Source organism: Glossina fuscipes, unplaced genomic scaffold (assembly GCF_014805625.2).
Source record: "Glossina fuscipes isolate IAEA_lab_2018 unplaced genomic scaffold, Yale_Gfus_2 154, whole genome shotgun sequence".
NCBI lineage: Eukaryota > Metazoa > Arthropoda > Insecta > Diptera > Glossinidae > Glossina > Glossina fuscipes.
Genome location: NW_023998497.1, coordinates 343,750 through 367,081, shown reverse-complemented (window position 1 = coordinate 367,081; position 23,332 = coordinate 343,750). Strand labels below are relative to the sequence as shown.

The window sequence follows — 23,332 nt, the reverse complement described above, 5'->3', positions numbered from 1 at the left end:
AAAATCAAAAAAAAAATTATTTTATTCAAAATTTTTACTCATTTCTCTTGTTCTTTTCATCTTTATTATCATTTTAATAATTTTTATGTGAATTTGTTCTAATTAAAATTTAAATTTTTTTTGTTTTTTTATTGTGTCGATGATTTCGTTTCTTTTTCTTCGTGTTGCTTGTAATCGTAACTTAGTGTTCAAACCAACTCCCAATTGATAATTAAAATTTTATTTTCAATAATCTTGAGAGAGTGAATTTTTTTTTTTTTGTGATTATTATTAAAGTATAGGAAATATATGTAGAGCAAAATAAATGCACTTACCGCAATAAACAGTTGAAACAATTTTTTTCAGGTCAAATAAAAATGACAAAACGTATCAGTTGAAATGTTTGTGAGAAAATATTAATTTCTTCACTTTAAAGACGCCTTTTTTTTTTAAATTTCTTTTCCTTTTTCACTACCTCCACACCTCAAAAATGAGCTGGGATTATTTTATTTTACCCTCGCATATCTCCAGCCCACAGTTGTTTTTAATGAATTTGAATTATCTCATTTTTCCCTCCACCATATGTTCAGCGCAGAGTTGTTTTTAGTATTATGTTAATACTGGAATGTTAATACTATGAGCAAAAAATTAGCTTTGAATATTACCGAAAAGCACTCCACTGGTATCGTAAAATTACCAAAAATCAATCCACTCTTATCTCAAAATGGGCAAAATCAACCGTGTTTGTGTGAAAATGACCAAAATCAATCTACTCTAGTCTGAAAATAAACAAAATACATAGATTTTTTAATAAAAGTAAACAAAAACTCAGAAAAATTCTCCCTCAACATATTTATTTTGTTTCTGTTTTACCAACAACACCTGTAGCATAATTCTTTGATTAAATAAAATTTCTTTATTGTATACAAAAAGCAAATAAAACGAAAATTTGAAAATTTAACAAATTCTAATTTATTTATTTATTTTACTTGGACATTTTTCAAAATGTACAACCCATTTGACCGTTTGGACCAGTCACGACCTTAAAACGGTAACCCGCTCTCACTTTCTCAATAAGATTCTCGCATGATTCGTTGATTACCCATTTTCAATGGGTATTAATATAGCGGCATTGATGTCATCATCGCTCGCTTGCAATTTGCTTAATAATCCAAGCTTACTGGTGCTAAAGCAATTATTATTTCGTTGGGCAGGGTTTATTTCGACGTCCATTCTCATCGCAAATTGCTGTTCATAACAGCGAGTTAGCTTAAGTTTTTTGTGTTTTTAAGGGCATCCATCTTTTGAAGATTTCGAGAACCGCTGGCCTTTTTGCAAGCACAATCATTACCACCTGAAGCAGTGATTTTGGTGCTATCTTTGCTTTCCTTGGCTAAATCTAAACAACTTTTAGTTATCATCGAAGGATTGTTCAGTTTACGTACCTGTGGATTAACATATAATTGTTGACGCGAGGCCAACTCGTCACTCGTCGTCAATCTCTTTCGTTACTTGGACCAATTGAGCATGCATAAGACTGCAAAAGAGTATTTGTACATTTTTCTACGATTATGAAGCTTCCGACACCTTACTGGCTTCAGTTTCATCTAGGCCATAGAAATTTTTTTCGGTGTCGTCAATAGAAATTTGGTTTAGAAATTTGGTTTAATTAATTTTTTGTTTTTTTGTTATCATAACTCCAAGCAATTTTCTTTTCTACTCATCTAATAATTTTCTAGAAGTGTCGTTCAATGTATATCAAGAAAATTTGAAATCAGTTATTGAGCGTTATCTGCCTTGTTTCGTCTGTTCTGCGAACATATCTCACTATCAAATTGGATATTAGAGGCTGCCGATCTGCCCCACGTTCCTACGCTTTGAATATTTTATCGTGTCCCTATCGTTTTTTATGGTTATCAACATTTCAACATTCCTAGCGCATGCGCAAAGCAGCCGCTATGCTTTGTTTTTGTTATGCTTTTATCCTTCATATCCCCATATGTGGGTTATTACGGCTGATTTTGTTCATCCCATCCCCTCGTTTCTAAATGTTAGTTTTGATTAAAGGATATTTCAAAGTCAAAAATACCCTCACATTGTGTCAAAGAATATTTTCTTTTCATATGTATTTATAAGGCATATAAAATAGCCATTGTATTAACGCTAAAGCAGATACGCAAAGCATCCATAAATTTGTGGTCTCTTCCACTAATATTTTCAATCACAAGTGGTAAGTGAAATTAAAAATAAATTAGTTAAAAACGTATATGTATGTTTACGCATTACGCAATTGGAAAGTCTACGTTCTTAAATTAAATCGCTATTCGCATTAAAGACAATTACATGTACATGCTTCACCACGCGAATGTCATCATGCCTATCATTGATTAAACCATTTATACTAAGAACTATGAATACTATGAACTAATGCAAAACGTGGCTAAAACTTTTTTTGGGATAAGAACGATTTGTTAATCTTTTAGGCAACTCAGTTAAGTCGTTCTTCGGTACGGGATTATCCATGGCTCTCCAACATAGATTCCTTTAAATAAATGGAACGCTACACAGATAAACAACATGCTCCTAGCCGCAAAAATTAAGCTATCGACTTTAAATTCAGAAGAAATATTGAAAGTTCTTGCATGCAAGTTGGAATTGAAAATTAATCGAACGACATGCCCACAGCACTATATAAAGTGAGAACATCTCAGTTTTTCAAAAAAAATAAAAAATTGATTTTTTTACTTATTACTTATAAAGTATGGCAGATAAATCGACAAGAATTTGAAACCGCCTCTTCATCTGTCCATCTCTACGTCTGCCCAACCGAGTAGTATCTGTGGTAAGGATTCTGATGTTAGCGAAAATGAAGATATCGCCTACAAATTTGCAAAAGAATTTGGTAGTGAGCTTAACTTTTCAAACGACACGCGTACAACTATTTTAATTTGAAAATAGAAAAATTCAGCCGCGCCCAATCCATTTTATAGAGCCAGAAAATATAGCCCTTTTATTTATTTATTTTTTTTTTTTGCCTTTTTTAGGACAACGGTGATGAACGGCGTAAAAGATTCAGTCACGACCGAATATATTTTTCGAATTGTGAAACTTGAAATTGCTTGCTTCATAGCATGTAAATGAGGCGTTCATGTTTTCCGAAATTTTGGATATAAATAGCTTAGGGTTTCATGCTTGGATGATACAAGTTTAGATGCAAATTGTTCTTCACTGCATATATTAAAGGTCATTCCAGGTCTTCTTTTTTTAACTGGATCAAACTGGAAAAAAAAGCAGCTGGAGTTACGGAAATAATTAACTTGGAGTGAAAATGGAACAAGCTATAAAACAGTTAGAGAGTAGTTTGCGAGATTTCGCGCAAACAAACGTTGTCTTAAAAATGAGGAAATACGCTTACGTCTGTCGGTCTCCAGCAAAAGAAATCCAGGAAGTGATCTTTAACCTGTGCTGAGAGTTTCTCTTCCAACTGGCGATCATTCCACAGACTTTTTCCTTTATAGTTGACGGTGGTCCAATCTTGCAATGATGCAATCATTTTCAGTAGATTAGTGGTTGTGAAAAGTTGAAGATGCGCAAAAACAAGCCGATGAGTATTTCTCTTCGAAACCGAGAAATTTCCGCCATGAGGGCATACACAAGTCATCCCATTCGAAGGCAAAAGCCATAAGTGGTGATGGTTATTAAACTTATTTCCATTTTATACCACTTGCGGTACAAGAGTATACTAAGTTTATGCAGATGTAAGCAACATCCAGAAAGACATGAGATCAATTCAGAATTACGGTAATCTGTCCGTCTGTCGGTGATGTTTTCACGTGTTCAATCTACTGTCCACTATTATTGAGATATTTTTATGAAGTTTGATACACCAAAGAGTCTCGCCCTAAGGACGATTGCTATTGACAATGGTTTGGATGAAAACACTTTTTCAATCACTTTGTTATTTTGAAAAATCGAAATATGAACAACTGGAAATTCAAAATCAGGTGATCCAGAATAATCTTTTGCATCGATCTAAGCTCGTTTGTGCGTCTGTCCGCCCATCTGTCTTGTCTTCTATTGTTCAATCTAAAGGTCGCAATTTTTGAGATATATTGATGAAAGTTCATAGACTGACGCGTTTTTGCAGAAGGAAAAATTGTTCGGATCGGACCACTTTATCGATTGCACCCCGTACGAAGATTTATTTTAAAACGCCGTTATAAGCATTGTGTTTTCACTTGTTTTTCAAATTCAATTTGAATTCGATCAAAAAAGTTACAGAAATTATTTGCACACCTAACAAACGCTAAGACGGTAATCGCAAACGTTCACTTTTAATCTTCACTATGCGTTCATATAAAATAAAATGTACTTATCTGTTTTTGTACATTTAATGTCTTTTTTTTATATCAGGAATGTATGTCAATCAGTAGATAGTTATTGATTTGAATGGCGAAATATATAGAAATTGTTTGAATTCTATTTTTTAATTAATTATTACATTATTTGTTTTCATAAACGTAGTAGCAGTCAAAAACTGTAATTATTATCATTTATTTATTCATTTATAAAATCTATGTTTTTTTGTTTTCTATAACATTTGAGACAATTGCAAGCATGCCATACATATATACATATATTCTGCGCTCATCAAAGCTTTGCTATATGTATTTGAAATTTTCAGCAATCACTCAAACTGCACAATACACATTATCATAAAAATTGACCCGCATACTTATTTAGACATGTATATACATATATATGAAACGATTAAAAAAAAAAATTTATAAAATACTTAACTGCATTACGCATGCTTCGCTCGTATTATAAAATTAAAAATATGCTCACTTTCTTATTTTATGTGTAACGTACATTTTAGTGAAAGCATTGGTTTCCGCAAAAACTGGTAGACTTCTTATCGAACAATAGGCCTCGAACGTGTCAAGCACTAAGGCGACCCTATTGAAAGTATGACCAAGTGAACAGCCTTAAATGAGAAGATATCGTCCCATTTTCGAAAAAGTATTCAACAAAGAAAACAGGGATTACTTTTGATACCTACCAAGGCAAAAAAGGAAGAAAATATCCTAAAATACAGTAAAAGTTTCTTATTCGCGGGAGATGCTTGCCGCGAATACGGAGTTTGGGTTGGATACCTATTAGAATCCTTTTATTCTCATGTATGTACTTATTAGAATCCGCGAATAGAAGAACTGGATCGCATTTTTTTACCCCGCGAATAAGGAAACCGCGAATGAAGGAAGCGCGAATAAGGAACTTTTACTGTACTTACATATTTTCCCGACATTGTTGCAGAGTCAGACTTGTCTCTTAAATAGTAGTCTTCCTCCGGCCTCGTCCGCACCAAGCACCATGCATCGACGATTATTAATTGCAGCCATAGAGTCTACAGCGGTACATTGTGTACATATTCCTAAATCATATTACATCTACCATAAGAGATAGGCTTCCCAACAACATTACCATCAATACACTATACTATCGGCAGACTACGTCTACTGGAACCCTATTTAGCTAAAGGGAACTCTTTCAATTTAGCTTTAGTTGACTGCAGAGAAAATTTTACAACACACTTTCCGCTTTTTAATTATTATCAACTTTTGTACCATACACCCTACAACACTTGATATGCAACGATATTATAAGATTGTACGTATGTATGCAACACAGAAAATGACTTGACCTTTGTTCTGAACCGATCTGCCTTTTTTGTGTTCAATCAACAGCTCGTGGGTGATTTTGGCTGTATTTTGATGAAATTTGGTGCACAAACGCGTTTTCGCCCAAGAACCAAAGCCATGGAAAATGGTTCAAATCGGACTACTTTTTCGACTGTTAATGCCGTATTTTGAAAAGTCGTTCTATAAATAACGGTAGACCGGTTAGAGTATTTAATGGTTGACCGTGGCCCAATTTAGTTTTTAAACTTCATCTTATCCACATTTAAAAAGTGCACTGAATGAGCATGAACAGCATATTAAAGTCGTTTCAAAATGAGCATTAATGTGTTTGTTACTTAACATGTTATTATTCCCATATTCCCAACATTAATTCTACATATCAAGGTATATATTGATTAAAAGTCAAAAATATACTCGCAAATGTAGGAAAAATGTCGTCTATTCTAGCAAAAGAAAATATATATATTCACGAGCGAATTTTCAAAACTTACAACTGCTGGCCTCAGATAGATCGCAGCCATGCTAAATAACGTACAAGATTTGAGATCGTTTCTCTTTGCAGAGAGCGGCCGACAACCTTCCGATGTCCACCGCTTATATCCGGACAAACTGAAGTATACTTCACATGTGTTAGTCCGAGCTCCCAAAATTTGTTTGGAGGCGCTCGAACGAAAGACTCAAAGACACATCGGTGACGAAGGTGCATCCAAAACTATCGTAATGGGCAAGTGTTCTACGGAAATAAAAGAGGCATGTCCGCCTTAGGTCCTTTACCAGAAGCGCAAGGTTTTCTTAGCATTCTCACTCATTCGTCCTGAAATTATCTGCACATCGTACGACCCACTTTCGTGACTCGCCGTCCTTTGATCGCACTGCCCGCCTTTGGAGTAACGTCTCGGCGGTATTCTTTCCCACTGTGTCTGATATTTTCGCTGTTAAGTCAAACATAGACAGGCTTTACTTCCCTCTTTTCATCCTTCTCTAACTGTAAACTTCCCGAACGTGTGCGCACAGAGGGACATCCCCCGAGTGGCTGGCAATATACAAAAAAAAAGAAGAAAAATCTGTGAGCAAACCCTTCGAATGCAGGCAAACGTGCGCTTTCTATCGCAATGTTTCGAACAAATCGACTTGAAAATTCTGACCTACGATGAACGTGTAGATAGACAAGGATACTAATTGTGTATAGCCAAATAAACTATTTATTGCTATTTTATCTATTTTACCATTTTATCACTTAGGAAATTTTCGAGGTATTCAATTTTATCCTATTAATCAAATTATATTCTGATCAATTACTATAGTTACTATTTTATTCACCTTTGGCGATAGGTAGGCTTCACATTCGAATTTCTAGTTTTTTGCTTATCATATACGCAACAGCCGCGAGAAACGCTCTTTCATATGCCGTGAAGCCACGCGAAAGCTAAATAGCTCACCAGATCTGAGGGTGTATGTGTAATTCGTTCTAAGCTAAATTTTTGATCTGTTTTTTTTTTTTTTTCTATTTTAACTTTCGTACTGAAACTTTGTTGTTGCCTATTCATTTAGAACATATGAGCAGATGCGTGCAAAAATATGTTGATCACAATTGCAATGCGTGATGATCACGCGTGTACCGAGTGGATCATTGATATGCATGTGCGGTTTTGTTCATACAACTTACATAGAAATACAAATGCTAATAATGAAGTCTTGTTATTTGAGGTTTTCTTTTGTTTTATGCGTTAATTATTACTTATAACTTTTTTCGCATATGTATTATTATAAATAATATTTTTATTTCTTTTTTTTTGTTTTGTATTCTGATGCGATCTCTCAAATTAGAATCAATTCGTAAATATAAATAAAGCTTCTCTGATTTATATGGTAACAATGACCTTGTTGTTCTCTCATTTCAATTCTCTTCTCATGATTTTAATAGTCTAACAGAATGTTAGTAACATAGTATTGCGAATTCTCTCACACACATAAGTGTAGATATGCGTTTGCGTCGTTGATGTCGGTGGATATGAAATACATAATTGAAACTTTTAACACAAAGTTGACTTAACTTGTTTGGTCAGTTTCTTTTTCTTTTTTTTTTTTTTTTTTGTTTAACAATAAATTTTCACTCATTTCCATTGTTTCGAACGTTCTACTAATAACTGCAGCGATATATGCGAACACAAAGTCATTGATTAACTTTAGTGAGTTTAGTTAATTGTTGGTAGTGGTATGAAGAAGTACAGACAAAGATGCAACACTATTAGAAAAGTTTTCTGAAATCTTAAATTTTTGTACGTTTGTGTATAACGCGTGTGAAAAAGAATAAAACTCTGCCGTTTTCTAATATTATTAATTATATGAAACATTTGAAGTGAAATAAAAGAAACAAGATTATGCCGGTTGATATATGCAGGTATTCCTTTGCAAATTTATGGATATATGGATATGGATGGGTTTTTGTGCACTTATAAAGAATATTTTATTAATTTTATAAAGTCAAAGCAGTGTCTGTTTGAAGATATCACATGTGCATAAGTGGCAAAGTGTGAACAAAAAAAATATTTTCATATGTCTCGCGTTTATTGCTCTTATCTTTTCGGACAAATTACATTGCAGCAAGGAACAAGGAGGAAAATTTACTATACGTATATATTCATCAAGATTTTCATGATACCCCTCGACAAAGCGTTCGCAAATGCAGAAACCAACTTTACCTTTCCTCATTTCTTCATTCATACAAACATTTTCTATGCATTTTCTTCTACGACGTTAATCGCTTTTCGCTGTCATTGAAATATTGCTTGAAATTTTAGAAAAGGGAAGCGAACGAAAACATGTTTATTAAATAAATAGTGCTTTAATAATTTTACTACAGTTTTTTGACTAATTGGTTTTGTACACGAATAAACGAAAATTGGATTTCTCCCGAACCCAGGAATCTCCTCAACACATTGCAGGCATAAAACATCAATCAAAATACCATCAGCTCAGAAGCTTAAATGCAATTTTACAAAGCCATGGTTGCTTTGACTTTGTTTATATTTTTTTCTCTTTATCACATTCGAAGACCGGATAAGAAAAAGGAAATTCGAAAACCAACCTTTAGTTTATTAATTCAATATATGTTCAGGTCGTTTACTGTAGAGGCTCATGGTGCTTTCTACACTCTACACCACTAGTAGTATAAGGGCACATTAACTATGTTGTGAATGTACGCGACACCTAGATGGATATGGGATAGATCCACTTATTATGATACCGAAATCACCTTTTGAATCAATCCAAACGAGTCTGTCCGTGCGTCTGTCCAGTTTTTTTTCATATTCAACCTACAGCAATGGTTGAGATATTTTAATGAAATTTGATACGCGGACAATATCCATTCGGCATTTGATACGCATCAAAAATATGCAAACATTTTAAGTTAATTAATAGACCCTCAAGCCTCGGTGATAAATACATAAACATAAATACATAAACAGGGGAAGATTTAATTCACATATTTACACTTTTCAAAGTCCCCGGGGTATGATTTTAACATACCAAGCGTAATTAGAAAATTAGGGTACGTTGCGACACTGTGGCAAAAAGAAAGTAAAACCTGCATTTAAATCTTAACAAAAAAAATAAAATTCATTTCATTATAATTTATCAAAATTGAAACCTGAACTTAAAAGCAAATAATTAATTAATGTTATTGTGATTTATAAACTTTTTTACTCTACACATAAACAAAGTAGATTATGCAGATTTGGCAGGTCACAGTACTGTCAACAGAAAAGCAACAGCAGGAAATTTACATAACTTTCGGTTCCGTATATCTATCGTTATTTTTAAACAAACAAAAACAACATTAAACAGCCTACATCCATCATACAGTCATTCATACAATAACTTTTCAAAATAAGGCTGATTCCAATCATTCTCAATAGCGTTCGTCCTTGGACACAAACCAAATTTCATCAAAGTATCCCAAAGTTTGCGGTCTATAGATTGACCGCAAGAAATCAAGACGGTCAGACGGCCAGCCAAGCTTAAGTCGAGTCAAAAAGTGACTTTGAATGGTTCCGAAAAACGTGCGTCTTCTTGAAATTCTTCCGGGTGTTGCATACATTCGCACAACCTTAATATACCCTCTTATCATAAGTTGTGTAGAGTATAAGTGCTAAATATTGGCATACAGTTTGGCGATTTCTAACTTATCTTGGAAATGGACTACCAGATGCTCTAGTGTGATTTAGGTAATGAAATCACACTTTTGGAAGAGTTGGCAGTTAATTTTGATCTACATTGCGGGGAATAAATGAATGCTATAGCATATTAGTGAAAGAAGTGTACATTTAATTTTTTTATATTTAAAAAATATCCTACTTTTTCTCTTTTCTCAATTAGAGTTACTTCAGTATCTAAGACAACTAACAGCACTCCCGATATATCTCAGACGCCTTTATCTACCGTCTCCATCACCAACGGATCGTGCATCATGAATAAACTTTGCCGTCAACTGTCAATAGAATCGCCAGGCCCTGTAGTAAAAAATTGCGTCTTTAATTTTTTTGTGCCCATTGAAGATACCCCTGCGCTAGGAGCACGTATTGAAATCGTCTGCGCCGGTGCGTGCTATAGACGCCGTGACCGATCAGCCTCCTTTAGCAGTATGTCATCTGTAGCCTCCGATCTTAGTGATTATTGCGCTTCGGTAGCATCCTCTCAGTCGTCTCCAGCTCATGCCGCGGTACGAGAAGGTTCATTATTTCCGGGTTTTGAAGTTGCGGGCGTTATTGAATCATTGGGTAACGAAATCAATGAAGAAAACAATTGCGGCTTACATATAGGGCAACGAGTAATCGTTTATCCCTTCGAGGAAGCTCCGGCTGGTTATGCTGAACTCTTGGTAGTGCCAGATTTAAAATACATAGTTCCAATACCAGACCATTTACCTATAAGTGTAGCCGCTATGTTGCCCACCGGAGCTCTATTAGCAATGAACGCTGTTTTCAAAGCGCATGACGTAGTAATTGAAATGCTAAAGGAACGATCTTCAGACGCGAACGATTCTAAGAAAAAATGCAAAATTCTGATTGTTGGTACGGGCGGATTGGCACTGTGGGCTGTAAGAATTGCAAGTTATCATTTTGCTTCTACCGGAGCCAACAATTACATAGACGTCACCGTAGCGAGTCTAAGAGATGAGGGTTTTCGCTTGGCTACCGAAATGAAGAGGTAACTTTTTTTTTTAATTGAAACGTATTTTAAGGAAAAATCCTTAATTAAATCTTGCATCAAACTAATTTCAGTGTAAGTGTCGTGCAATGGAATGAATGCTTATATGAGCCCCAATTAATAGAGCGTACGCAAAATATGTGTGGTGGCCCCGTAGATGTGGTCATTGATTTCGGCACAACATCACGCAGCTTGCATCGATCCCTGCATTGCTTATCAAAAGTTGGTGTCGTTTTAGTTAGCGAAGAAGTTGCTGAACGTTTATTGCCAAAGTTTTCACGCCTATTAAGTGAAACGCAGCAAAAAATTATACCTATACCGACAGGTTCCATAAAACAATTACACGATTTAGTTAATTTAGTGGCAGAAAAAAAGGTACGAAAAAAAAAAGAAGAAAAACAAACACATGCACATGTTGAATTTTCAGTAAAGTGAATTATATTTTTAATAGATTCAACCTCCACCGTATTCGGTATTCCCTTGTGAGCAAGCGTCTGAAGTTATACAAAAACTATGCAATTCTGAAATACCTGGACGTGCTATTTTACGTTTCCGCGATATTGAATAAATGCAAAGACGAATAAAATATTTTTCCCACAAGATCGCAAAGTTCTTTATGTACATATACGTAATATATATATATATATATATATATATAGTACGCAATACCTATATATATATATATATATATATATAAATAAATATATTCATATATAGTATACACATATTTCTATCAGTATTTTACATAGAATGATTGATGTGCTAAAGCCTTTAATGGAAATGTATGCGATTTCATTAGATTTTCATTCTTTTTAAATTTATTGTTCTTAAGAAATGCAGTGTGCTTTTAAGAGAGTCAGTATCAATACTGTGGTCCTAATTTATTTATCATTTTTTTTATTATTATTTATTATTACATACATGTATACGTATATGCAGGATCACTAAATTGTTTAATTCTTAATAGATTCCTATTGTAAAATATATCCGATAGAGATTACGTAAAAAAAAAAACTTTTTTTTTTACAAAATGAAAATAATTTTATGAAATCTATATCAAAGATATATTAAATAAATTCTTTAATCTTTCTATTTTGCTTTGAATGTTTTTCTAAAGTAGAGAATTCCTCCTTACTATTATAGAATTAAATTTAACGCAATTCTTCCATATTTTGTGTACAATTAAGCATCCTTTGCATTTTATTACCACCTCTGTAAAGGAACTGCTAATGCTGCTATATTTGAAATTGAAGTTTACTTTGAGTAAATGATTCTTTTTTAATGCCTCGCCTTACCATCCCACATGCACATGAGTAAGAAAAATAAAACTGTGCAGAAGCGCTTTTAAAAAGCTTGAGAGCACATTTTACTGTTATCTGCTGATTGCAAGATAAGCAAAGCAGATAATAGGTACGTAAGTGCGAAACAGGAATTTTACCAAAGACGGCCCCTGACGCCTGACACCCGCTCTCAGTTTTTAGACTTAATCTGAAATGCAGTATTTACTTCTTCCTTCCGGATTCAACTTAAATCAAATTGGAATACTGAAAGGAATTAAATCTGATTTTGGAATACCATAATGTTTTCTTCTAAATGGCAGCGAAAAAAACAATGAAAAACATAGCAGTGGATCGCCATCATCACCACATCACTTCACTTGAAGCAATTATTCAAATATGGTCAAAAAATAGCGCGATCCGATTCATCCCCATTACATCCTCAAAACTACGCACCCAATTTCATCAAAGTGTCTCAAAAATTACGACCTGTAGCCTCAATGCAGATAAGCAAGCTTAGGCCAATTTCGACTCGATCCGTATAATAAAACGTGCGTCTTCTGGGCGCCATATATATCCGCGCAAGAACAAACAAATATTGCAGGGTATGTTAAAAAAATAAGTTACTATTTATTGCAATAATTTGCACAATTTATTCTAAACAAAATGTTTTAAAGATCTGAACGTTCCTGGTGATTCATACAAGTAAAAATGAATTATTTGGACTCTGCATCAGCTCACTTATTAAGATAAATCTCTTGGTTGATCTATTTTCGTATCTATTAACTTTTGACGTTTATCGTCGGGCAGGAAATCATCAATGTCATGGTCACCCAAAGTTTCAGAATGACCTCGTTTTCGATTTTAATAGATTCAGGCGTTAAAGAATGAGAAAAACGTTCTTCTGCATCGCTGGCCTGGTATTGCAAGTAAATGGGTGATATACGCTGACCAGACCTAAAAAATCAATATTTTAATACGGAGATATTAGGCGAGAATATCGTCACTTACGCCTTGAATAAATAAGGGTTAAAAGGGAAAAACGTGTCTAGAATTTCTTCAGGCGTAGCGGTATCATAGACCCATCTTTCATTATATCGATCGATTCACAATAACTTTCTAGTTAACCGTCCGTCGGTCTCCTTTTATTATTTGTGTTCAACTTTTCGGCCCTAAATTTTTGAAGATATGTTGATAAAGTATGATGTACCGGCGTGTTTCGGCCCAAGAACGAATACTAACGAAAACGGGTCGGACCACTTCCTCTGTAACGTTTTATTTTAAAACGTCATTATATCGTGAGCCTATGATGTTTGTTTGAAAGCAGGATTCTGACCTTTAAACTTTATCGAGAAGGAAAAACTTGATTTTGCAATTTTTCTTACCGGTAGTCTTTGGCGCACCCATGAATACGATGAGAAGAAACTATCTATCTATTACTCAGTCTATTGGAAACATGATTACGACCTCAAATAATATACGCGCTTTCGCTCAGTAGTCTCCTTAGAATGAATTACGCAACAGTTAATTTTATCCATGGGTTATTTCATTATTACCAAAAAAACCTACATAGTAAAATGTATGAGGCGGGGTACACAAATCTATTTGGATTTTAATATAGCTGCTTGTGAGGCTCTTCCACACAGCATTAATGAAAAAATGAAAAAATATGTACTATGCACAACTACGCTTTACGCTTTATGGCTCCCCTTGCTTTATGAATTAATGGAGTACCGAACGTATAATCGTGCATACAAACACGCACATATCATTTGCTACACAATAAATTCATTCCATAGCTCTGAGAATTACAAAGGTGGTGTTACGAAATCAACTCTAAGTTGATCGGAATGTGATGAAATTTTGACCCATTTTGTTTGTTCAAGATCATATGAATTCGTCAGTAGTGACGATATTTATATGTCGTATCTTAAGAATTTATTGAGCAATGTTTTATATCCGAAGCCAATCGCCGTGAGCTTGAGCATTGGCAGGCAAGATTTGGGCAGTGCCGCCCAATAGCCAATGTAACCATGTAAGTATTGAGATGACGCGGACAAGTCAGTTTCTATCTCATTCAATTTCCCGGCGGATGCATTTGATGTGGAACAGAGCTTCGGCTACATAATCATGACGGCGATCTGCAATGTTCTAAACGCTTTTTGCCGAATAATGCAGAGAGAACATTTTCGTCAAAAATTTTCAAACCAAAGTTCGCTGCAATTTATAGAAGATGTTGATCTTAACTCTATGTAAAATTTTTCCTTGAGTTTTCTTAAAAGTTCATGTACAGACAGCCCCATTTGACCCGTTAGAATTGTCGCGCAGTCACAAAATTATTTTCAAAAAGTTTTAAACACCAAAAACTTGCGGCTACATGCACTATCTCAAAATGCGGAATACTACTGCGTTACTTCACCCTATAATTGTTTATAATAAGGTGTTATATGGGGAGTGGTCGAAAGTATGGTGTGATCCGAACAATTTTCAGTAGCTTTCGTCTGTGTATCGCAACAAGTCGTTGTAGTCAATTTCGTCGTAATGCCTCAAAGATTACGGGCCTTAGGTTGTACACAGAAACAGGGAAACAAGACGGAAAGATGGACAGGCGGATATGCGGACAAATAAGCTTAGATCGATTCAGAAAGTCATTATGACAACCTCTCTGAATCGATCGATGTAACAAATGGTGAGCCTATCTGGGTGCTGCATACGTCCGTGTAAACTTAATATATTCTTGTACCGCAACTGGTGTACGGTATAAAAACTACAAATTATCAAAAAGCTTTAGTGACATTTTTCTTTTTTATATAAATGTATCAAAAATATAAATTCATTTCCCCTTGTACGTCTCTTGAATAGTTTTATACAATTTTTATAGGCGTGGCATTCGATTTTACCCTATTTTCAAAAATAAAAAGAATATTCTCTTTCCATATATATTCATACAAGTGCTTTGCTTGAAATATAATATATAATCTTTTTTATATAAATGTATCAAAAATATAAATTCATAGGGTAAAATCGAATGCCACGCCTATAAAAATTGTAGCCACTGTCGGCAGATACACTCGTAACGGGTTGTAAGTAGACGTCACCAGAGCTGTTAGTTTACAGTGATTGCAGAAATAAAATACCTTCAAATGGAATAGATTATGAAATAATTATTGTAATGTGAGTAGGAACGGTTTACTTTTCTCGTCTCACAGTTACATCTCGACTACGAAAAGTTATTATATAGAAAATAGGTTGGCAAATGGAGTAGAATACCAAATTGGATTTCAAAGAAACATTTGACCGAGATAGTTCGGAGCCTTTAATATATTGTTGACATCAATCTCACATTTCTTGAAGATATAACTTAATAATACTAAGAAAAGAAAATTTTCAAAAAAAGAAACAATAAAAGTTCTTTTTTTTGTATATGTACTTTATGTGGATTAAAGCAATTATATCAAATATGCCCTATTTGTACCAATTCTCTTTTGCCATTTGTCCGGTAAAACTATGGTAGCGTAAGCTGTCTTTTTTGTGATTTTACATTACCTGCTTAGCTCCTTTTGAAATTAAGGTCGTACCGCTAAATGGCGTCTTTTAGAATAGTGTACATTTTATTTACCATTCTTAGGCCATCTATTTATAAATTACTTACAGGCCCTTATATTTATAGCACTTTAATTATTCTTCAATTCCTGGTTTTGTCGGTGCCAATATTGCAATGCATACTGCTAACTACATCCCCTTGATGATCGACATGCATAGGTTCACTTACTAGAATATCCTCCAAATTAAACATAAAAAACGAAATTTTTCTTTCAGAATACGTATCCTTTATAAATTGACCAATTGACAACCAACTCAAGACTTTTGATTTATGTGATTGCAATTCTACAAGGAAATTTTCGGCATGCGGGCTTCAGCATTCAGCATGAGTAAGCAGAACTTTAAAAATTGACGCACTTTCTTGATACACATGCAATGCGTTATTAGAATGAGGATTTTGATGTAACATTTTTATAGCTCAATTAAAAGCTCCTAACATATTAATTCCGCGGCAAAGTGTCTGTAGCATGCCTTCCTCGGCAAGCCAGTGGACAAAATTACGGACCGAACAAGTTTCAAAAGCATATTCAGCCAAATCTAGCACAGTTGCCCAAATTTATGTAAAGTGAACACATCTATCTGTATCATCTACCAGAACTGCCTAAAAGGTAAAACTTTGCTTTATCAATAAATTTCCAATGCTACCAAAAAAGTGCCCTACTTACGACTATGTAATGCTGAAGAGCCAATGGCTGTTGTATTTAATGATTCCAAGTTTACCATTACTACTTTCAGCCAGATTCTACAAGAAAGCAATTTTATGTTAATAGTAGGTGCTGGCATATTGAAATGAAACTCTTTCTGTGCAACACTACTCTGTTCAACAGTAAAGGCATCCGAATACCTCGAGGTAATCGTAATTATTTGGCTTATCTATATTTGTATATTATACGAGATTGCATTAGTTTTATTGAAAGCCGCTCACCTCGTTTAGAACTTGCGTTTTAAGCGAATCTTCCAGCAATCGCAAACACAAATCTAGTTTTCCTTTTGAGTTAAGTTTTATAACTTGTACATACTCAGAGTCGAATAATTTCGCCGACGTGTCTTAAAAACCAGTTACAAACATCGTACCGTCCTTGTACATTTCCATGTCATTTATGCCAGCCGTATGATCATTAACGGAATTTACTTCACGCCCTTTGCGAACCTCCCAAATGGACAGTTGACCATTATCGTGGCCAGTTATGATCGTTTCGTCCAAAGGACCTCACAACATAAACGTTATTTTGGATTGCAGCATAAGGAGACGTAAAATTGGACTTTGATTTCTATATACATACATAGCATATATATTCTGATCTCTACTGTCAACAACTGGACCGTTTGAAGATAGCGATTGACCAGAAACGGCCAGAATTGGCCAAAAGGAGAGGTGTCGTGTTCCACCAGGACAACGCTATGCCATCCACATCTACAGTGATTCGCCAGAAACTTCGGGAGCTTGGTTGGGAAGTTTTAATGCATCCGCCGTACAGTCCGGACTTGGCACCAAGCGATTATCATCTTTTTCTTGCATTGCAAAATTTCTTTAATGATAAAAAATTGGAATCTAGGGAGGATTGTGAAAATCGACTACTAGAGTTTTTTGCAAATAGAGACCAGGACTTCTATGAGAGAGCCATTTTGAAGTTACCTTTAAAATGGCAACAAATCGTACAACAAAACGGTGCATACTTGACCCAAATCGGACAATCCGAAGCATGTTAAATAAAGTCCTGAAGTTCATATAAAAATAATGGATTTCTTTTTCCGCAAGCTAATATAAGAAATAATATAACAAAATTATTAATTTAATTTTCCAATTTCTTCTATAATAACTTACCTTTAAAATGGCAACAAATCGTACAACAAAACGGTACATATTTGACCCAAATCTGACATTCCGAAGCATGTTAAATAAAGTCCTGAACTTCATATAAAAATAATGGATTTCTTTTTCCCCAAACTAATAATTATTCATATCTCGTTAACAATTCGCATATTTGAATGTGTAGTCAATATCACGACTTAACACGGTTTTCCACGCCACCCATGAGGTACCGTTATAGGCGCGTTGCCAATTGTTTGAAATGGCTGGCTCCCCTAAAGGCCTACACCATTGATATACTTACTTAAAAATTATATTAATTATATTAAATAACATATTATTCCTATTAAATATAGCATGCATTATATTTACAATATTATATACTTATCACTAAGAGAGATAGAATATATAAAGCCCCGCTCATTAATATAAATATAATATAATATAAAAGTATAAAATAAATGGTTATGTGTGATATAAGTTAACATGAGATACATGAGCTAAATAAATAAAAATAATAACAATATGAATAAATTCTAACTATTCTATTTAAAATTAATTTAATTTAACTGTTTCGAGAAACGCGACACGTTGCGGACGGGTGTTTCCCTCCAATTTTCTTCGCTTAGCGCCAATCTTATCACGTACCCCAAGGGACCTGGTCCACAATGGTCGCCTGTATACGCGCTCCTATTTTTAGATCTGGCATATGTTGGTTTGTTATAATACATATTAGCTTGTACGCCGTGTTAAATGCTGCGTGTACGTTTTCTTTGCAGAATTCGGCCTGTTTGTTAGGATGATATTGTCGTGCATGTTTCTGGGCACAATTAGATTTCATTCTTTTCTGCACGCGTTTCTTTTGGGTATGGTGAGGTCGACTAGACATTTTAGCTGCTCATGGATGTATCTTGCTACTCCATAGCCCGTGAGCAGCCGGAAATAATCAACGTGTTGAGGGGTACGTTTGTCGGTTACATCTCTATATGCCACGCTATCTAGGCCGGATGGTCGGAATGCTTCTTCGGCCTCTACCCGACTCTGATAATCCAGGGTTTCTATCAGGAGATAGTCGTCGGTCGTCGTATTGCCGCTACTCCAAAAATTCAGTTGTGTTTTCTGCAAACGTGCTGCCAGCTGCTTGATCTGCGCCGTTGATCTTGTGCGCTTTTTAAAGTGTGGGGCCATATTACAGATGAAACGTTCTAATTAATCCTGGCTTACCCTGTACCCTGTAATTGAAATACCCTGAAATTCAAATGTCAAGGTAAGCCTGCAGCTGTTCTTCTATCAATTTGGTGAAGCTGTCCATTGTCAGATACGTATCAGTGCATATTTGCTCCAGCTGTAGTTCTTCTTTCAAATACTTGTTGGATGCTTTTAGCGCTGCTTTATTCTGGTTCCAATTGGCCGTGTTGATTGTGTTGCGTTGGAAGACATTTGTAAAGTTAGTGATGGCATCTATATATTTATGAGTTTGCTCCGCTATGGGGCCGACTATCGTCTTTTTGTTGATGATTTCTTTTATGAAAGCGGGAGTTATTTTGCTCGTCACATTATATAAAGCATCTATCACGTAGCACACTTCGAATCACGAGAATCTACAAATTTTTGATTTTTATCTCCTAACATCACTAAGGTTTTTTGTATTTCTTCTATCGATGGTAGATTTTGATTTTGTCCCTTTTTATTTAATATCCAATTGCAATGAGCGGTATGCACAACTCCAACAATGGATTATTCCAAGCGCCATCATACCAAATAACTACGAAACATTTTTTTTCTCGAGTTTTCGGGCAATTTAGTTTTTTTTAATTAAAATCGTGTCAATTTTTCCGCCTTTCAGCCACAAATGCAATTTTATAATTTTAATTCGAAAATGTTCTTCAAATTACTTTGAAAGGCAAAGCACAGAGTCGCTTATAATAAATAAAAAAATTGCTAAAAATGGTTGAGTGCCCAACTAACAACTTAAATTGCCAGATCGTTTAATTTGCAAAACCGCCACCTTTATGACTCACGAAATCTGTTAAAATTCATTGCAAAATGCAAATTGCCGTCGGCATTGCAAAATGAAAAAAGGCCAGTAGGAGGTTTTCCAGCCCTTGAATGCACTGGTAGTTTGATTATTTTGATCATGGTACGGAATTTTATTTTCTTTAATCGTTACATACTAAAAAATGGTATCAGATTCGAATACATAGTTAATGAAGACTTGAAAACCGCCTTGAGACCGGTAGAAATACTAACGTCGCCTCGTCTCATAAAGTCACATTTGCCTTTGCCGTTATTACCGGCACAACTTTGGTCTAAACTACCCAAGGTACGAATACGATCATTATATACTATTTAGTAACTCTTAGTGAAAACGTTGTCTACTGCGGCTTATAAAGTTGATTTACGTCTATCGAGATCCGAAGGATGCCCTCATTTCTCAGTACAATTTCGGCCGCAGCATGGGGCTTAATATGCACCAGACTTTGGAACAGTTTTTGACAGAGAAAATCGAAAGCCGCGAGACGGAATGTGATTTTGATCATGTTACGGAATTTTATTTTCTTCGCTCGCAACCTTGGCTTTATTACACCAGTTTTGAACGTATGAAAATGAATCTCCGACAAATTATTGAAGATATTTGCCAGTTTTTAGACCGGTCCATAAGTGAGGAACAAATGCATCAAATGTTAAAGCACTTGTCGTTCGAAGAAATGAAAGGTAATCTATTTTACTTTAATTTTGACAACCTTGAAACACTTAACTTTTGATAATTGAAAGTTCAATTATATCATTAAAAACACGTAAGAACACTATAATCGGGTAAGACGGCTATTAGATACGCTACTCCATTTCGCGTCATATAGTCATTTCCCTGATAATAACACCTTATTTTTAGGTAAAGCCATACTACTTATGAAATTCCTTATTTTCTTTAGTGTTTGCTCAAAATGTCAACTCACTTGACCCAAATTTAGCATACTTCACAAAGACTTATTTTTCAATTGCTACCGTCACAAAAGGCTGCAACCAGACTTTGTCGCCATATATGGGGTCTAAGAAATTCTAATTCCCTACGGTTGACTTTTACGCTGCATTGCTACTATGAACCTATTTCCATTATAAAATATTAAAAATTAGACCTTTTTAGCAAGCAAGAGTCATATTTTATGGCAATTCTTGTACAGGATGATTTCAAAAAAAAAATCTACTTGATGCAAACTTGATACAAATAAGTTTTTACAAATGTCAAAAGGCCCCTCTGAACCAATATTCATTATAAAATATCAAGAATTAGATATTTTTACCATATAAAGGCCTGTTTTTCATTAGAATCGTCATAGAGGGCGGTTTTCGAAAAAGAGAACTATGTAGTCCAAATTCGGTAAGTTGATTTCCTTGCCAATTTCCCGTTTTGAACAGATTTTCGCCATGAAATATTGAAAATTATATCTTTCCACTATATAAACATTCGGTTTTCGTAGGAATGTTTATATGAAAGATGCTCAAAAAATTGCACCATCTCCTCGCAAGGTTTCCCCGCCAATTTAGAACGTCGGAACCCTATTACTCGACGATTTTTGTTTTGAAATTCTTGCAATACCATATCATGATAGGACGTCAAAGGGGGAGTGATTGAAAAAGTGATCCGATTCCAACCGTTTTCAACAGCGTTCTTAGGCCAAAACAGCGTCGATTTACCAAATTTAGCCAAAATATATCAAAACCGCGGACTATAGTTTGAACACAAGGATACAAGGCGGACAAACTAGAATCAAAGAAATGCCATTCTGAATCGTACGGTATTATAAGTAATCCTTCTATCTCAACTTCCTCTGGGTGTTGTATATGTACGCACATAGTATTTGCAACCACGCGCAGAAAAGCTTTCTGCAACTATGGACAAGTATGTCCAAGTATTGCAAAGCAATTGTACATACTTGTTGTTGTATGCCGCCAATATGAAAAATTGGAAACTTGAAAAAATTTATATGACGGCTAAATGAAAGAAAAAAGAAGAAACTATAGCACACATACTGATAAATTACAAAAATTTTTAATTTTGTTTTTCTCTTTTTTTTTGTCAGTGAACACGGCTTCCCGTCGTCAGTAAAGTTGCTTTTGCTGTAGTTGTTACAGTAACAGAAATAGCGTAGCAGCGCTTGGACTTTCGTTTCACAACTTGTTCTAGTTCAGTAGAAAACCGGTTCATGAGTATGACTGTGAACGGGGTAGAAATCCCATGGCAGCCCCGTTGGGTCCGCGGAATACAATTGGGACATTGATCTGCCCCCCGACATGTAGAATGTTTTAGCCGCTGAATTTATAACCTTACATCAAATTGTTTAAAGATATAAAAATTCGTAAAGTATTTAGAGATCTCAATTACAACCGTGAATAATATATTTTATTTTTTTTCAGACGAAGGAACATATTGTGGAAAAGAACATTTGCAAGCACTTCCTAAATCGCTACTGTTGGCCCAAACTGAAGATTATGTAGAGTATTCGCGTAGCGGCAAAGGAATGGAAAAACCAAAAGCTCGTAGTATATATGAGGATATTTATCTTAGTAATATCTTAGTAATATATAAACTGGGATTATCTGGGAAAAATGAAAATCTCATATTAATCTCATGTTAATTCTATATATATATATAATATATAATCTTTTTTATATAAATGTATAAAATGTACGTCTCCTCAATAGTTTTATACAATTTTTATAGGCGTGGCATTCGATTTTACGCTATTTTCAAAAATAAAATGATATGCACCTACTTAATACACCATACCTGTACCATAAGTAATGTAGAGTATAAAATTATTCGAAATTTACACTTCGAGTTAAAATGAATGTTCTCTTTAAATGTGATATCTTCTCTTCAGTGTATTTGGCGTAGGATAATAATGTACCAATGTACAGGTACGTCTCATTAGCTGTTTGCAATAATCGCAGCTTGTTGCGCATGTGATGTATGCCATAGACATGTTAATTTGTAGAGTCCTTCTTTCCAATGAGGAGCAGGGCGGATCCACTGTCAGAGAATGACAAACTTTGTGTACCTATTTAAATTCAATGAGAGTGGAGAATAGAATATCGAGAATTTCGACTTTGTAGATTGCGCCGAGGCGATATTTCACGACAGCAAAACTGGATATTTCTGAATCTACACAGCCGCTATGTGGCATATATTTCAAATTAGTTGTTGTGGTAAAACTCGGGCTTTGAGAGCTGATTATGGAATGTACCCTTCGGTGGAGTTGTGTGGGGCTGAGATGTTGAGATCAACAGGGCAGTTGTTGAAAACAGTGTTTCGGACAGAAAAGGAGTTTTATTTTTCGAAAATGTCCCTGAATTTGCGATAACAAAAAGTGTACATACACGGAACCTCATTAAGGTTAAGAAGCGTTTCGTCTGCCTATATTTTTTTATCATTTGCGTATACAATAAACGTGGACTTCCTATCCGATTTCGCATAAATTTAGCTAATTATAAAATGTTACTGATGATGAAATCTTAGTAACTATTAGTAGATGACAGTGCCATAAAAGGACCAGCATTCAGCGTTGCGCCCGGTACATCATTATTATTAAGTATTAAAATCTTAAAGAATATTTTTTATGAACGGCGCGAAGTTATGGAATTCGTTACCGGCTAATATCAAGGCAGTTGTTAGTGTACATGGGTTTAGAGTAGCAATGAGGAAATTTCCTGTTTTTTATTTTTTCGAATAACGAAATAAAATGAAAATC

The 23,332-nt window shown here is 34.8% G+C and overlaps 2 protein-coding genes across 4 annotated transcripts in view; both read left to right on the top strand.

The window, feature by feature from the left end:
- Positions 1–1,534: 1,534 nt before the first annotated feature.
- Positions 1,535–11,524, top strand: LOC119641573 (synaptic vesicle membrane protein VAT-1 homolog-like). Of its 3 annotated transcripts, none has more exons than XM_038040323.1 (4): positions 1,535–2,209; positions 10,062–10,892; positions 10,967–11,267; positions 11,344–11,524. In XM_038040323.1, exons 2-4 carry the CDS (start codon positions 10,153–10,155, stop codon positions 11,458–11,460), a joined length of 1,158 nt encoding a protein of 385 aa, XP_037896251.1. In that variant the 5' UTR covers positions 1,535–2,209; positions 10,062–10,152; the 3' UTR covers positions 11,461–11,524. The 3 variants fall into 3 exon arrangements, with proteins under 3 accessions (XP_037896251.1, XP_037896250.1, XP_037896252.1); XM_038040322.1 differs by lacking the exon at positions 1,535–2,209 and adding an exon at positions 7,818–8,082; XM_038040324.1 differs by lacking the exons at positions 1,535–2,209; positions 11,344–11,524 and adding exons at positions 7,819–8,082; positions 11,320–11,338.
- An 8,195-nt stretch (positions 11,525–19,719) lies between these two features.
- LOC119641556 (sulfotransferase 1C3-like) overlaps positions 19,720–23,332 on the top strand; it is a 6,746-nt gene continuing 3,133 nt past the window's right edge. Inside the window, exons 1-2 of the mRNA XM_038040295.1 lie at positions 19,720–19,905; positions 19,976–20,297. Coding sequence (XP_037896223.1) covers positions 19,720–19,905; positions 19,976–20,297 — 508 coding nt within the window. The remainder of the gene's footprint in view (positions 19,906–19,975; positions 20,298–23,332) is intronic.

Excerpts from the sequence above, each read along its gene's own strand:
- LOC119641573 (XM_038040322.1), top strand. The coding sequence starts at position 8,063 with ATGCCGGTTGATATATGCAG. Across the intron at positions 10,893-10,966 it reads TTGGCTACCGAAATGAAGAG|TGTAAGTGTCGTGCAATGGA; the intron begins GTAACTTTTTTT and ends AACTAATTTCAG. Across the intron at positions 11,268-11,343 it reads ATTTAGTGGCAGAAAAAAAG|ATTCAACCTCCACCGTATTC; the intron begins GTACGAAAAAAA and ends TATTTTTAATAG.